Genomic DNA, 13,680 nt, shown 5'->3' with positions numbered 1-13,680 from the left:
GGCCCTGAATTCCTTGCTTGGAAATACACACACACACACACACACACACGCGCGCGCGCGCGCGCACGCGTGCGTGCATGCTTTGCACAAAAATGCTTTCATCTTCTGCTTGCTACAAGGGAGTCTACACAGGGAAGATGCCCAATGCAAAACCCTCTGGAAAATTGTTTTTAAAGAGAGGACAATTAAATAAATCATCCCCACCGAACGCTTCTTTATTCTAGGATGAACAAAACTATTATTCAAGTTCAACTTTCATTACCTCTAGAATACAAGTTTTAAATGAATCAAGTTGATGACACGATGGTTGTATTTTTATATTCTGTAGGTACATCTGGAGGAAGATTAGCCTCTTAGATGATCAATGCATGCAGCGTATGTATACCCATTTTATAGGATATAAATCATAATTGAACAATCTTAAGTTAGTAGATTTATAATTCTTGCATTTTTGCCTTAGTGACATATTTTTGGGTACATCTTTGATTTAACTAATGTTCAGCCCACAGTTGGGTTTATAACCTCAATATATATAGTCAGATAAATACATTCTGCTCTATATTGATCTTTTTTTTTTTTTAGGACGGCTTGATTTAGCAAATAAAACAGGACACCAAGTTAAATATGAATTTCAGATAAGCAGTGAATAATGCAATAGTATGGATAGACTTATACTAAAAAATTATTCACCGTTTATCTGAAATGCAAACTTAACTTGGTGTTCTGTATTTTATCTGGCAGTCCTATCTTCCTGGTAGGGTATTCTATTTTCCAGAACGAAGTATAAAAAGGCTAGAAGTACCCTCCCTGATCGACCCCAGCCCACCTTATAACCAGCTCTGTGCCCTGAGACTCCCCATACCCTTCTGCCAGCCTCAAAGGTCCACACTACCCAAACACAACCCCCTGCCCTCCCCACCCCTCCAGGCTCACAGGTGGGAACATCGCACCCATCCCTTAAGGGGTGGGCGCATGCCGTCTGTTCTGTGAAGCCTTCTGCACATCCAAAGAGGGAACTCGAGCTGCCTCTGGTCTCCCAGAGAACTTCCCTGACCTCTGCAGTATTCACTGCTCAGCATTGTGACTGTTCCTGGGCCCGCGGGTCTCCCCAAGCCCACCATGTGCAAACCTGAGGGGAGCAGGTGTCTCTGTTCCTCTCACTGTTATTGTCAGCCAGCACAGGGCCTGACTCATGCAGGGGTTTCGATGTTTACTGGCTGTTTGTTGATTGATTAAAGTTGCAGAAGAGGGCACAGAAGTCAAGCATTAGTGATTTCCGTGGGTGTGCTCCATCTTGCCCCATAGGATAGTAACCCTAACTCATGCTTCTCAGCACCATGCTCAGCCAGCCCCCCGCCAGAACCTGCTGCCAACCAGCTCAAGGTCACAGGCCTGACAGCCAAGTGGCATCGTGTGTCAGTCATCAGCCATGCCGGCTTGATTTTATTTGTGGAAGTGTGCAGAACCATACCACTTCCTTTGACCTGTCTTTATGTTCCTGAACGCCAGCCAGACAGTACTCCTTGGAAATGTAAACCTGCCCCCAAACAAAAGGAGGCTCTGGAAATTTAACCAGGCAAAGGAAGATGCCAGAATCCCTCGCTGCAAAAACAGAAATGACAGGTGACTGCCTTTTAGCTGGGTCATACTTTATCATTTGCTTCTCCATCCTGGCTTCCCGGGTGACAATCAAGCTGACAATGTGGATCAGCTTCCTTACGATGCTGTCCTCCTTTCTCTAAGGAAAGGCATCCACCAGGAGACAACCAGCACTGGCCTCTTCCCCAGCAGGGGCCTCAGCTAATCAAAGGCGGAGGGATTCAGGAAATGATGGATCCAGCTGAACGCTGTGAAACCCGCCTAACAGCAGCAGATACCTCAGCCACCACCACCAACCAGAGCTCAGAGCGCAGCTAGCCCCCCAACACCCCACCCACACACGGGCATGAAAGAATCACTACCCTCCAAGTGGCTCCCCACAGCCTAGCCTTTCCCTTCACTCTGGGGTCCCGGACATCACCCTTCTCAATGGTTTTAAAAGTGCCTCCCATCAAAAGATGGCTACCTTACATGTGTTAGGAAAATATTTTTAAGAAAGACAAACCCACAACGGCCACAGTGCAAATATGAACTAAATCTTCATTTTAAAATTTCATACGCACAGGGGTTCCTTCCTTCAGACTTCTCGGTTTCATAATGGGTGGAAAATTTAGACACCTACGGCGAGACCCGAAATGATTATAAATTCTCAAAACGTGACAGCGCTGAAAGGTGAAGTTGCGAACAGAACATGCACGTGGGACATTGTATTACTTTTCAGGGGCAGGTGGCAAGAACCGAGCTCATGAAGGACTGCTACCCCAAACAGATTATATGAGCTCACGAAGGACTGCTACCCCAAACAGATTATACGTACTGGGGTTTCCTTCTACCCTACCTGCTGTCTTTTTCCTTTGTGACCCAACAGCTTTGGTTTTTAATGGCTGGTAAAGCTTCTCCAAATAGGAACTGTTTACAGTAAATAATACTTTTAAAACCTATTTTCAAAAATAGGCTTAAATACAATAATCTAAATACTTTTGGCTTTTATGTTCCAAATATTGCGGATGGAATGAGAATTGTGTGGGGATCTTGTCTGACTCCGTTTTCCTATCTGTGATGGTAATAACAAAAACTGTAGGCTGGCAAATGGTTGTGATGCTGCACAGTTGAACAGAAAAGCTAGCGCATCTATTGGTTATGAGACTGTCATTCCAGAAGTAGCCAGCAGGGGGTGCTAGCACTCTGTGGAACCAACTGGGTTTAGCGTAGAGGTAGACTCAGAAGACTTCACAGCCCCTGGAAATGTTTCTAATTTCTGATAAAGCATAATCACTAATATAACCTCCATTTGTAAAATTTCACTCTACCCAGTTTGTGATGTGGAAATTTTAACCAGATTAGCCTCAAACAAGTAAAGATTTGAATCCGAAAGACGGATAACACATGATTACATATCAATTACGGTGTGCTGATTTAAATATATTTGGGGGCCAAAAATCAGCCTAGAGCAGCCAGGGTGCCCGCCCTTTCTTTCTAAACTACTTTAGCATTGAAAATTGAGAAACTAAAATGTGATTCTGTCATTTTCAGAATTAGCTTTTTTTTTTTTTCTTTTTAAAGATTATTTATTTATTTGACAGAGAGAGGGAGCTCAAGCAGGGGGAGCCGCAGAGGGAGAGGGAGAAGCAGACTCCCTGCTGAGCAGGGAGCCAGACATGGGGCTCAATCCCAGGACCCTGGGATCATGACCTGAGCTGAAGGCAGATGCTTAACTTACTGAGCCACCCAGGTGCCCCCAGGATTAGCTTCTTTATGCAAACACAAACACCTGACTTATTCTTGGAACCGAAACTGAACATGCTGGAGTCAGCACAAAGACTTATCAGTGAGAACAAACTTAAACAAACCAGTTTCCTAACCTCAGAAACCCTGGGTCCAAAGTCCCACATTTTCAGTAAGTGGAAGCTTTGGGATGAACACCTCTGGTAACTGTGCCAGGCTTCCTCCACGGCTGGACCCTGGAGGTCGGAATCTAACCTGAGTGCCTTCTGCCATCATTCCTGAAATAAAGACAAGGTGCCTCTTGGATCAACTGGTAAGGAAGAATGTCCTTTTCAAAGCACATTAAGAAGTGCCCATTACCCCTAAGAACACATCTCTTAAGAGGAGACTCACACAATAGTGCCCTAGGGAAATTTTCTGTAAAGCGAACTTTCAAATTGAGCCAAATAATAAATTAGGTTTAAAGATTTCCTTCTCCATTTAATAAATGTGTCCATCAGCACACCGTACAGCAAGGCAGATGGCTCGGGTGAGGCGAGGAATGCAGGGTCATCTTGCATGCATAAGAAATAGATATTCTTTAAAGGTGGCCCGTAATAAGAATTTTAGAAGCAAAATATTTTAAATCTTCTAGGGAAATTTTCAATGCTGATTTCCTAAGTACCTGTTTTCTAAATAGGTAGCCGACATTCAAGAAGTGGAAAGTAAGAAATGATGTGCTGGAGAGCATAAGGGAGCTGGTTCTTCAGTGCACACTTAAGTGTCCCAGTGGGAGTCCTAACTCCCAGGGAGCCCGTGGTTCCTCTACTCTAGGCAGGTCTCCCCGTTCCATGTGTGGGGTGTCACGTAGCATTTCTGGAAGGACAGAAAACCCGTTTCCCCCTCGCTCCCGGCGAGGTTCACCCTCCCACCTTCCCTGCATTAGGCTGCCCACTTTGGCGATGCTCACACTCAGCTGTAAAAGGTGGGAGCTGCTGGGTATTAATTTCTCCTCTGCATCTTTCCGAGAATGAAAAGCAGGGCAGAGAAAAGAGCAGGAGGACATAGAAGAGGCAGAGAAGAAACAGCACTTCCCAGAGGATCCAAGAAGGGGCTCAGAGGAGAAGATCCTCCTTTCTCTGCTTCTTCCTGCACCTAGGAGGTGCCCCCTTGAATGATGTGTTCTTTAATCAGCAGGAGAGAAAGAGTGCCAGACTCCAACATACTGCCCTTCCCCACTCCCTCCTTTCCTGCACCTCTTCATTATCCTCTCCCAATAAAAGCACAATTCCCTTACTGAACTTCCCACTTAATGCATTTCAGAAGCCACTCCTGCAGCTAGTCTGTCCTGGAACATCAAAGGTATTTAGGGCACACCATCACCTGCTAGGCTTGCAAAACAGGAAGCACGCATTCACCCACTCATCCTAAACTACCCAGTGGCTCCCACTCAGTGCCGGCACCCTATCGCATGGTGGGGGGGACGGGGCTGGAAAGACAGATGGACCCCAGGCTCCCCAAGAGCTTTCCTGCTAGCCAGGGCAAACACTGACCACAAAGAGCAGGGTGTCACCTGGGGGGCCAGGAAGACTCATAGCAGGGGGACCACCCTCGCCAGGGTCAGAGGTCTGAAGGGTGAGCAGATACAGGGGCCCAGGGAGGGAGGAGAGGAGCAGGGAGTGGGGTCAGGAAGTGTGGAGGCCCTAAGGAGGCCCGACAAACTACATTAAGGGGTTTACCCACAGTGGGCACTGGGGAGTCTTGGCTTCCCATGTAGGCTCTGCTCACAGGAACTCTACCCACATGGCATTTGTATTTCTTCGAGTAATATATATATATAGTCACCCTAAGCCTCCACAGTAATCTCTGCCTTGTGAAATTGCCCCCTGGAGCACAGTCCCCAAACCTGACCCCTGCCAAGCACCAAATTCTAGTTTCTGGATCGGCAAAGCCACAGGCTTCGTCCGCAGGGGTCCCACTGAGGTATGTAACTGTAGTGGCCCCCTTTGTGGGCTCCCTCTTTTAGCCTGGGCAGGGGCTGTCACCATTCCTGCCTCCTAGGGACCCGAGGATGGGGTGAAGGGGTTCCCCGGGGAGAGGATGCGGTCAGGAGCAGCAGGTGGGGCGCTAGACCCACACTCGCCCATCTGGACGACTCTTGGTGAGGATGCTGTGTGTCCGAGAGCAAAGCACAGAAGCTCTAGGGACCCGTGCTGAGTCCAAAGCCCGCAGCTCTCAGGTCTCAGGTGTCCAGCCTGGTTCTGTGGCTGTCAGCGCTTGGGCCCTCCAGCAGCTCTGCTGGGATATCATCATGCGATTTCATCAATCAGGCACCCGGGACTTGGGGAGCTAAGCGACGGCCTGAAGTCACTGCACAGTAGCAGGGGACAGAGCAGGCCTCTGTGTGCTTCCAGAGCCTTCCACCACTCAGCCTGAGCCTCCCACACGGTGACCGTGAGATATCCCCAGGGGAGTCACTACGACCCTGACCCCTCCCACCTGGCCCCGGTGTCCCCAGGTGAGTCCCCAGTCTTGCAGGGCCTGGAGGATTTTCTCCCGCAGGAAGCAGGATGGGCTTCTGCTGGGATTAAGATACTCTATGTAAAAGTTTTAATCACATGTTATTCCTTCCCTCCTCCCTCTCTACCCTCTGTCCAATTACTGCTCATCAGATTTTTCCTGCTGATTCTAAGTTACGTATTGGCAAAGGGTGATTAAGATGTTTTGTTCTTACAACAAATATGAAAGCTTGCCAGTATAAATTAGCCGCAGAGCTAGGTGGCTCCTTTCACGGTCATGACTCGATTTGGGGGGGCGGGTGAGGAGGGCGGCCTGGAGGTGTCTGTCTGGAGAATCGCATCATCCAGCACGTGGGTCTGTCCTGTTATCACTGAAGAGAGGCCATAGTCGGGCCAGCAAAGAATGGTGTACAGGCCCCTCTGGCCTGCTTCGCCCCCCCACCCCCACCCCTCAAGGGGAGGATGCAGATCAGGTCATCCTGGGAGCTTCTCAGCCTGTTCCAGGACATGGGGACCATTTTGTAGTGATGACAACCAAAAGTGTCCAGTGGATGCCTAGTGTCACCCAAGAAAGTAAAAGTGAACACAAATACCAATAAAAAGGGACTTCAGAGGACCAGCAACACCAACCACCGGTCCAGATGCGCTCCTCAGCTTACTGTTTCCGCACTCCCTCCCCAGGACGGCACAGAGGGGGCCCAGGGCAGCGGAGTCTACTGTGAGGCCACACGGGGCAAATGCATGTGGGGCTCATACTCACTACCAGCCTGTCCTCCCTGTCCCGAATCCCACCGCACTCCATGCTGAGCTTCGCTGAGAAGTGGCAAACTGATCAAATCCCCATTATTTCACTTGTGAGGCGCTGTCACCTTCCACTGGCTTTCAAATCTACCCTCTCCTTGACTCTTCACCACACAGGAACATCCTTCGCCTTTTGGAAAAGTGTTTGTAGAAACAGCAGAGACACATGAGGCCCAGACCTGTTTTAGAAAGGGAAGGGGACCCGTGTCCCTGCAGGCCCGCCCGAGGGCAGCCAGGAGGCCACCAGGAGGCTCGAGAAGCAGGCCAAGTTTCTCCCCCGGAATTTGGTGGAAAGTAACCGTGACCTAGAAGCAAGCCACCTAACCACCTGTGTCAGTTTCTGGCTGGCTCCTTCTCTAGCTGAGAGGTGAGGTCGGGTCACCTGGGGTCCCCCGGCACAGTCCGAGATCTGATGGAATGAGATCACAGGACCAAGAACCAATTCAGCCATAGGGCCACTTGCAGAGAAAGGAGAAGGCCCCGGAGCACCAGGAAAGGAAATGGCAACAAAGCCCGGTGCACACTGGGGAAGCAAGATAAAACAGAAGGCAGAGAGAGGAGAGCAGGCTAAGTGGGGGCGGACACGGGGGTGTTGGACTGGGACGGCATGCTGCCCCCGGGGCCTGGGAAAAGCGCAGGCACCACGGATCTAGAAGAGCTTCAAAAATACATCTGTGAATCAGAAATCCCCAAATCCCCGTGGGAAGTGAAAGCTACCCCTGTCCGAAGGGGCAGGATGCCCTAAAGTGAAGCAACCAAAAGTGTCGGAGCAAAGGGCAGAGCCACACCCAGCAGGCAGGAACTGAGCTTCTCCCCTGCAGGCCATGTGAGAATAAGTGGGCAGGCTCAGGGCCTGGGAGCATGGTCTGGGCTGTGGGAGCTGGGCAAGCAAATCTGCGTCCAGCCCTTTCTGGTTCTCTCCTGGATGCCTTAACTCCGGTCCTCAGAATCTCAAATCTAAGCCCACACCATTGACGTGTATGCAGGTAGATTAATGTCCTTGGTGATAAAGGTGAACATGGACCTGGATGCTAGCACCACGCCCAGGCCCTCCATGACCCGACCTTATTTGGAGAAAATGCTAAAATACCACATTCAAGCTGGGGCCCTCCACCAGCCCTCCTGCAGGCTCCCCCATCCCTCCCAGTGAACGGCAAGTTCCACTTCTCAGGCTGAAAGCTGTAGCAGGCCCTGACGCTCCTTTACTCCCACATCGGGTCCCTCAGGAAATCTCCTGCCTCTCCCTGCCAGACACATCAGTGTTTGACCACTTCTTGCACTCGCTCTGCTGCACCTGGCCCCACAGTCTAGCACCTGTCCCCCATCTCACTGCCTCCGCCGTGTCCCCCTCCAGTCTTTCTCAGCACAGCAGCTCAGATCTGCCCACTCCCTCCTCCCTGATCACCTACTCTCCACATCCTTCTCCCCGCTCCAGCCATGATGGCCTCCTCCTCCTCCCTCCTGGAAGCCACCAGTCCTATGCTGGCCTCAGGGCCTTTGCTCTTGCTCTTGTGCTGCCTAGAATGCTTGCTTCCCTAGGTATTGACAAAGTGGCTTGTTCCCTTCCTTCCTTCAGGTCTGGACTCAAAGGTCACCTCCTTTGAGACTTTCTGGAGAACCTCATCTGAAAGTTAACTCCTCCCCCTAGAAGTCATAGCCCCTTTCCTTGCTTACTTTTTTCCTTCTGAATGTTTATCACTATCTAACATATGATTTATTTATCTTTGTTTATGTTTGGATTTCTGCCAACCACAATATGAGAATCATGAGGGCAGGAATTTTGCGGGGTCTCTTTTGATCACTGCCGTGTCTCCACCACCTAGAACGATGCCTGGTACATAGCAAGCACCCAGCAGATACTCACTGCAAGAATGAATATGAAACCAAAATGTTGGATTTCACAGTAATCAAGAATCAAAGATCACCTGACTACTTGGGAAATAGGATCTCTTGCTGGAGTGGTGACCAGGATGGCTCAGACTTCACAAGGCCTGGAATTGGTGCTATTAAAAAAAAAAAAAATCAACATAGTCAAAGAGCCCCAAACAGTCAGTCAGAGAGTCTGCATGTTTATGTTTTAATGTGTAAGAGATGTAAGAGACGGAACAGGCAGGAGACCCTGACCACGGTCAGGAAACCCAGACCACGTAAGTATTATGCAGAGGCAATTCTGGTTCAAGACTCAGCCCCACTGGTGTAGGGTGTAGAAAAACCAAAAGGAACCCCTTGGTCACTCAGAGATAATATCCACAGGAAGCAGCTATCTCCATCTCTTTGGGTTGGGGCACCAGAAAGGATGGGTGGGTACCTCAGATCCAGAGGAAGAAGAGGGTGAGGTGGGAAGCCAAGACTCTAAGAAAAAAGGATGGAGGAGGACAGAAGCAGGACTAGTCCTGAGGTCAGCCTTGCCCAAGAGAAGGCCAGGAAGGTGAGTGAGCTAGGTCCCCCCACTCGTGCAGGGCCCGAAGCACCTTTAGAGGTGCGTCACTGTGAAACATTCAAGGCCACGGACGGTCCCCGAGCCTAACACCACCGTGTGTGTGCCAAAGGGAAAGAAAACCACATTCTCTCCACATAAACACCCTCCCCCACTGCAAGACTTGAGGGACTAAGAAAAAGGGCTCAGCAACCCTTGAAAATCGGAGGGTGAGATGAACCATGAGAGACTATGGACTCCAAGAAACAAACTGAGGGTTCTAGAGAGGAGGGGTTGGGGGGATGGGTTAGCCTGGTGATGGGCATTAAGGAGGGCACGTTCTGCATGGAGCACTGGGTGTTATACGCAAACAATGAAGCGTGGAACACTACGTCAAAAACTAATGATGTATTGTATGGTGATTAACATAATATAATAAAATTAAATTAAATTAAAAAAAAAATGCCAGTGGGGGCTAAGGCTTTCATGCCCCATGAGGGTGTTCAGTCAGACATGTATAAGAGCTACCAGCCTGCTGCAGCACGAGCTCCGAAACCCAGATCTGCTCACAAAGCTTGTTAATAAAAGTAGAGGGCACAAATCTAACCCAGCCCAGAAGGATTTCAATAAATTTCAAGCGAGGGAATCTGATGGGGAATTATACCGAGGAAACCTGACATTTCCCATACAACACATGCATCCGCTTGCCTTTTGTATTTACAGTTTGTATATCCAGACAATCTTTTTATGCAAATAATAAATCCACATGGAAGTCAGGTAGAATCTTCTCTTACGTTACTATTATGTATTTGATTCAGTGAACAATTTCCCCGGACTTAAAAGAATCTAAGAAAGGAAAAGGGCTTCCCCTGGGATTCCACAACAAAACTCAAGGGGTGCCCTGGGGCAGCACCAGCTTGCCTCCATGCAGAGAATCAAGGACCGGGACAAAGAATTAAGGTCATCCCTTCCTCCGGCCCCACGGTCCCCCATCTCCTCCCCTCCAGGGGGTGCTGGCCCAGCCCTCACAGAGGTCTCCGCTGAACAGGACTCCAGCCCAGGCAAAGGGGGCCAACAGTTCCAGTATAAAGCCCTTTCCACCCAATCACTGGTCCTCATCCTCAGCACCTCCCCACCCCCACCTCCACCAGCAGCACCGCTAACACCCAGAACTAGTTTCTCCCTCCTTCAGATACTTGAGCAGCTCTCCTGTCCCTCTGAATCTTCTTTTCTCCCTGCTAATCCCTCTCTTCCTAAACCTGTCTTCACTCTCTCTTCAGAGACACTCTCTGTGACTACACTTCAGGAACCCAGAACTGAGCCAGCACACTAGCATGAGCCATGAGCACAGGCGGGTCGGAGCCAGGGTGTGTGCAAGGCAGGTCGGGTGTCTCGCACTCACCACCCTTCTGCTCCAGGCAAGTCTATTTCACTACCAGATCCCAGAGCTTCCCCACTGGCTACAACCCTTGCCTGGAGCCGCTGATGCTGAGGCTAACAGTAACAACTAGTATGTATGGAGGGCTTACTTACTATTACGAGACACTCTACTATGTATTTTAATCCTCACCAAAAAGAAAAAAAAAGTAGGACTATTACTCTGTTACAGGGGAGGAGCCCAATTCCAGCCCATCTGCCTGCCTGGGGTCCCAGCTGAGCTGTGGCACCTGACCGGAGTGAGACCTGGCAAGGACTGGGAAGGGCATATGCCTCGGCCAGCCCTCAGGGGCTCTAATTTGTTAATGGCCAGCCTTGTTCCAGAAACGATGTAACTCACTGAATTAACCATTGTTCTTTCATGCAAGCTTTCCTGGTTTGGGCACTCATTTGTTTAAAAACTACAACATACACACCCAAATAGCAAAGCCAAGGAGAACTGCTGCCATGCTTGAAATGACACTCAACTATCTCTGGAATGGCAATAAATGTGAGAATCTGGGGAGCAACGAGAAGCGTGAAAGGCAGGCCATCTCACTCAGGGCCTTCAAACTCGCTGGCTTTGGGAGCCTTTCCAAACGATGTGTCTGCCAGAGGATGTGTCATGAGAACTGAGCTAATTATCCATATAATTCACACACTGGGGCGGGGGATCAGCAGGAGGAAGTAGAGGTTATCTTCAGACCTCAGGCAGACCAGCAGCTAAGGAGACTTGTTTGCGCCACCCTGGGCTTCAGCAGATGCCCCCCAAAGGTGCCACCAGGTCTGTTTCGAAGATTGTGGAAAGGAAGGCCTCTGGGTGAAGTGTGACCATTTTTTCCGAGCTGCAGGTGGTCACAGCGAGTGGCGGGAGGGAAGGACTGCTCAGAGCCCTACAGACTTCCCGGGCCCCTTCTCCCCAGCCTTCTCCCGCCCCTCCCCCTTCTGGGCTCAACTTCAGCCTCTCTCACGCGCTTCCTTCCCTCTTCCAGCCGCCTCTCCTCCTGGCCTCCAAAGAGCAGCCGGTGGGATGGGCGTCAGCCTGGAGTAGGAAATGGGAAGCCACAGCGGTTCTCTGAGAACTCGAGTCCCCAGGAGCCTGCGCAGTCACAGGGCCAGGGAGGAGACGGGCCGCAGTTCATCAAACCCCAATGCAGTCCCACCCTAGGGGTGGGGACCTGGGCTCTCTCCCCTGCCGTCGGCAGCAGGGAGGCCCCTCCGGACGAGTGACAGAAGGCTGCGTGGCACCTCGGACTCGGGCTCCTCTGTCGCGGGAGACCAGAGGCGCAGCCCCTTCCAGCGGAGCACTCCGAGGGGGGAGGCTGCCAGACAAGACGCGACCCCAATCGGACACTGTTCTTAACTCTTCCCAAACATTTCACCGGCCCTCTCCTGTCGCTCTCGGGGCGGGGCAGGGGTCACAGCCGGCCCTCCCGAGGGTGAGGAGGGAGGGAGGGAGGCCGCCACTCCGGAGCAGGGGCTGGGTTGAGAGACCTGGGGGTCACCCCGACAATGGTCGCTGTACTGGTACTGGTCAGTGACTCGTCCTTGGGGACAGTCGGGGCGCCCGTCTTGCCCATCTCCGCCTGGAGAGCCTCAGGGCTCCAAGAGCTGGCTCTTCGTCCTCCGACCACTGCCGCCCTGGGCGCCCTTCATTTGGGGGCGCAGATCTAAGCGTCCCCCGTCCCGTGCCAGGGACGGAGGGGAAAGCCGCAATCTCGGCTTCAGTAACTGCCCCTCCAGCCTGCATTGCACTGTAAAACGACCTCGCAACCACATCTCCCCGTAAGACTCCATCCGAGGCGCCCCCCTTGTCTTCCCCCCCCCCCGGTGCCCGCGGCCCCCGAACCTTGCCGCAGCGGCACGCGCGCTAGCTCCGGCCGGTCCTCGGGGAAGGCGTCGCGGAGGCGCTGCCACAGGCGGCCGAGGTCCGCGAAGCTGCGGTGCAGGTAGAGCACGCTGCGGTCCGACCACTCCGTGCGGATCTCGAAGAACTCCTCCTCGTCGCCGCGCCGGCTGACGATGAGCCTGCGGATGCCGTTCACCCAGCAGCCGCGCACGAACATGTTCACAAGCGAGGTGCCCTCAAACACCGCCGAGGCCATGCCGCGGGCCGCGCATGCCCCCGCCTCCGGGGGCGCCTTCGGCCCCCGCCCGCTCTCCGGCCCGCTCGCCGAGCCGGGGGTCTGCCTGAGGTCTGCCGGGAGCCGGGATCGGGCCGGGATCTGTCCCGGGCCGGGGTGCGTCCGACGTCTCCGGGGCCGGGATCGGGCCGCCGCCGTGTGCCTGCGGTCTGCCCGGGACCGGGGTCTCTCCGGGGTCAGGGTCCGTCCGAGGTCTGTCGGGAGCCGGGAGCCGGGACCCGGCCGGGGTCTGCCTGCGGTCTGCCCGGGGCCGGGATCCGGCCGGAGTCCGCCGGGAGCCGCGGTCCGTCCGAGGTCTGTCCGGAGCCGGGGTCCGTCTGGCGGCGTCAAGGACCGGAGTCCGTCGTGACCCGGGTCTGTCCGGGGTCCGCCCCCGGCCTCCGCGCGCACTCGCGGGGAAGCGCGGCGACAAGTCGGTCGGGCCGGGCCGAGCTGTGTCTTTATAAGGCACTTCCCATCGCGGGCGGCGCGGTCGTCGACGTCGAGGCCGCCGCCGCCGCCGCCTTCCTCCCTCCTCCGGGTGAGCGGACGCGCCGCGGGCTGCGAGCGGAGGAGGTGGCCTGGCCCGCCGCGCCCCGCGCCGCCCACGCGAAGCCCGCGCTGCTGGGGCCGCCGGCACCCCCGGCCGCCGGGAGCCGGCCCGAAACCCGAGCGCCGGGCCCCGCCTCCGCGCGCCCCGCCTCCGCGCCCCCCGCCCGGACCCAGACCGCCCCCGCCGCTTCCTTCCCCTCCCGGCCCCAGAGCCGCCGGCCGGTGACTGGACGAGGAGCTGGGAAGGGAGGGCGGGGCGGGCCTGCGCTCCCGGGGTTCTCGGGGCAGACTTTCTTCTCTTCCGTTTCTCGCTTCTCCGCAACGCTCGGCCTGGGGGCTGCGCGCCTGCCCCGCCGGCGACAGCGAAGGAAACTGCACGGGGGTCGGGGCCGGGGACCGGGGCTGGGCGGAGCGCGAGGGAGGCTGCGGTGCGGGGGGGGTCCGGACGCGCCGGGCGTCGGGACAGTTGCTCTCGCCCTAATCTCTGCACCGTCGCCCACCCACCCCGGCTTGGGCCGGGGGCATGGGCTGGGCACCGAGGTCCGCTCGT

General features: G+C 53.7%; 1 protein-coding gene across 1 annotated transcript in view; it reads right to left on the bottom strand.

Moving 5' to 3' along the window:
* The window catches only part of PXDC1 (PX domain containing 1), a 29,174-nt gene extending 15,982 nt beyond the window's left edge, over positions 1-13,192 (bottom strand). Inside the window, exon 1 of the mRNA XM_081827769.1 lies at positions 12,305-13,192. Coding sequence (XP_081683895.1) covers positions 12,305-12,560 — 256 coding nt within the window. The 5' untranslated portion in view covers positions 12,561-13,192. The remainder of the gene's footprint in view (positions 1-12,304) is intronic.
* Between the last annotated feature and the right edge of the window lie 488 nt (positions 13,193-13,680).

Source organism: Leptonychotes weddellii, chromosome 8 (assembly GCF_054177405.1).
Source record: "Leptonychotes weddellii isolate Sample4059 chromosome 8, ASM5417740v2, whole genome shotgun sequence".
In the NCBI taxonomy this organism is placed as follows: domain Eukaryota; kingdom Metazoa; phylum Chordata; class Mammalia; order Carnivora; family Phocidae; genus Leptonychotes; species Leptonychotes weddellii.
This window is presented reverse-complemented; position numbering and strand designations above follow the sequence as displayed.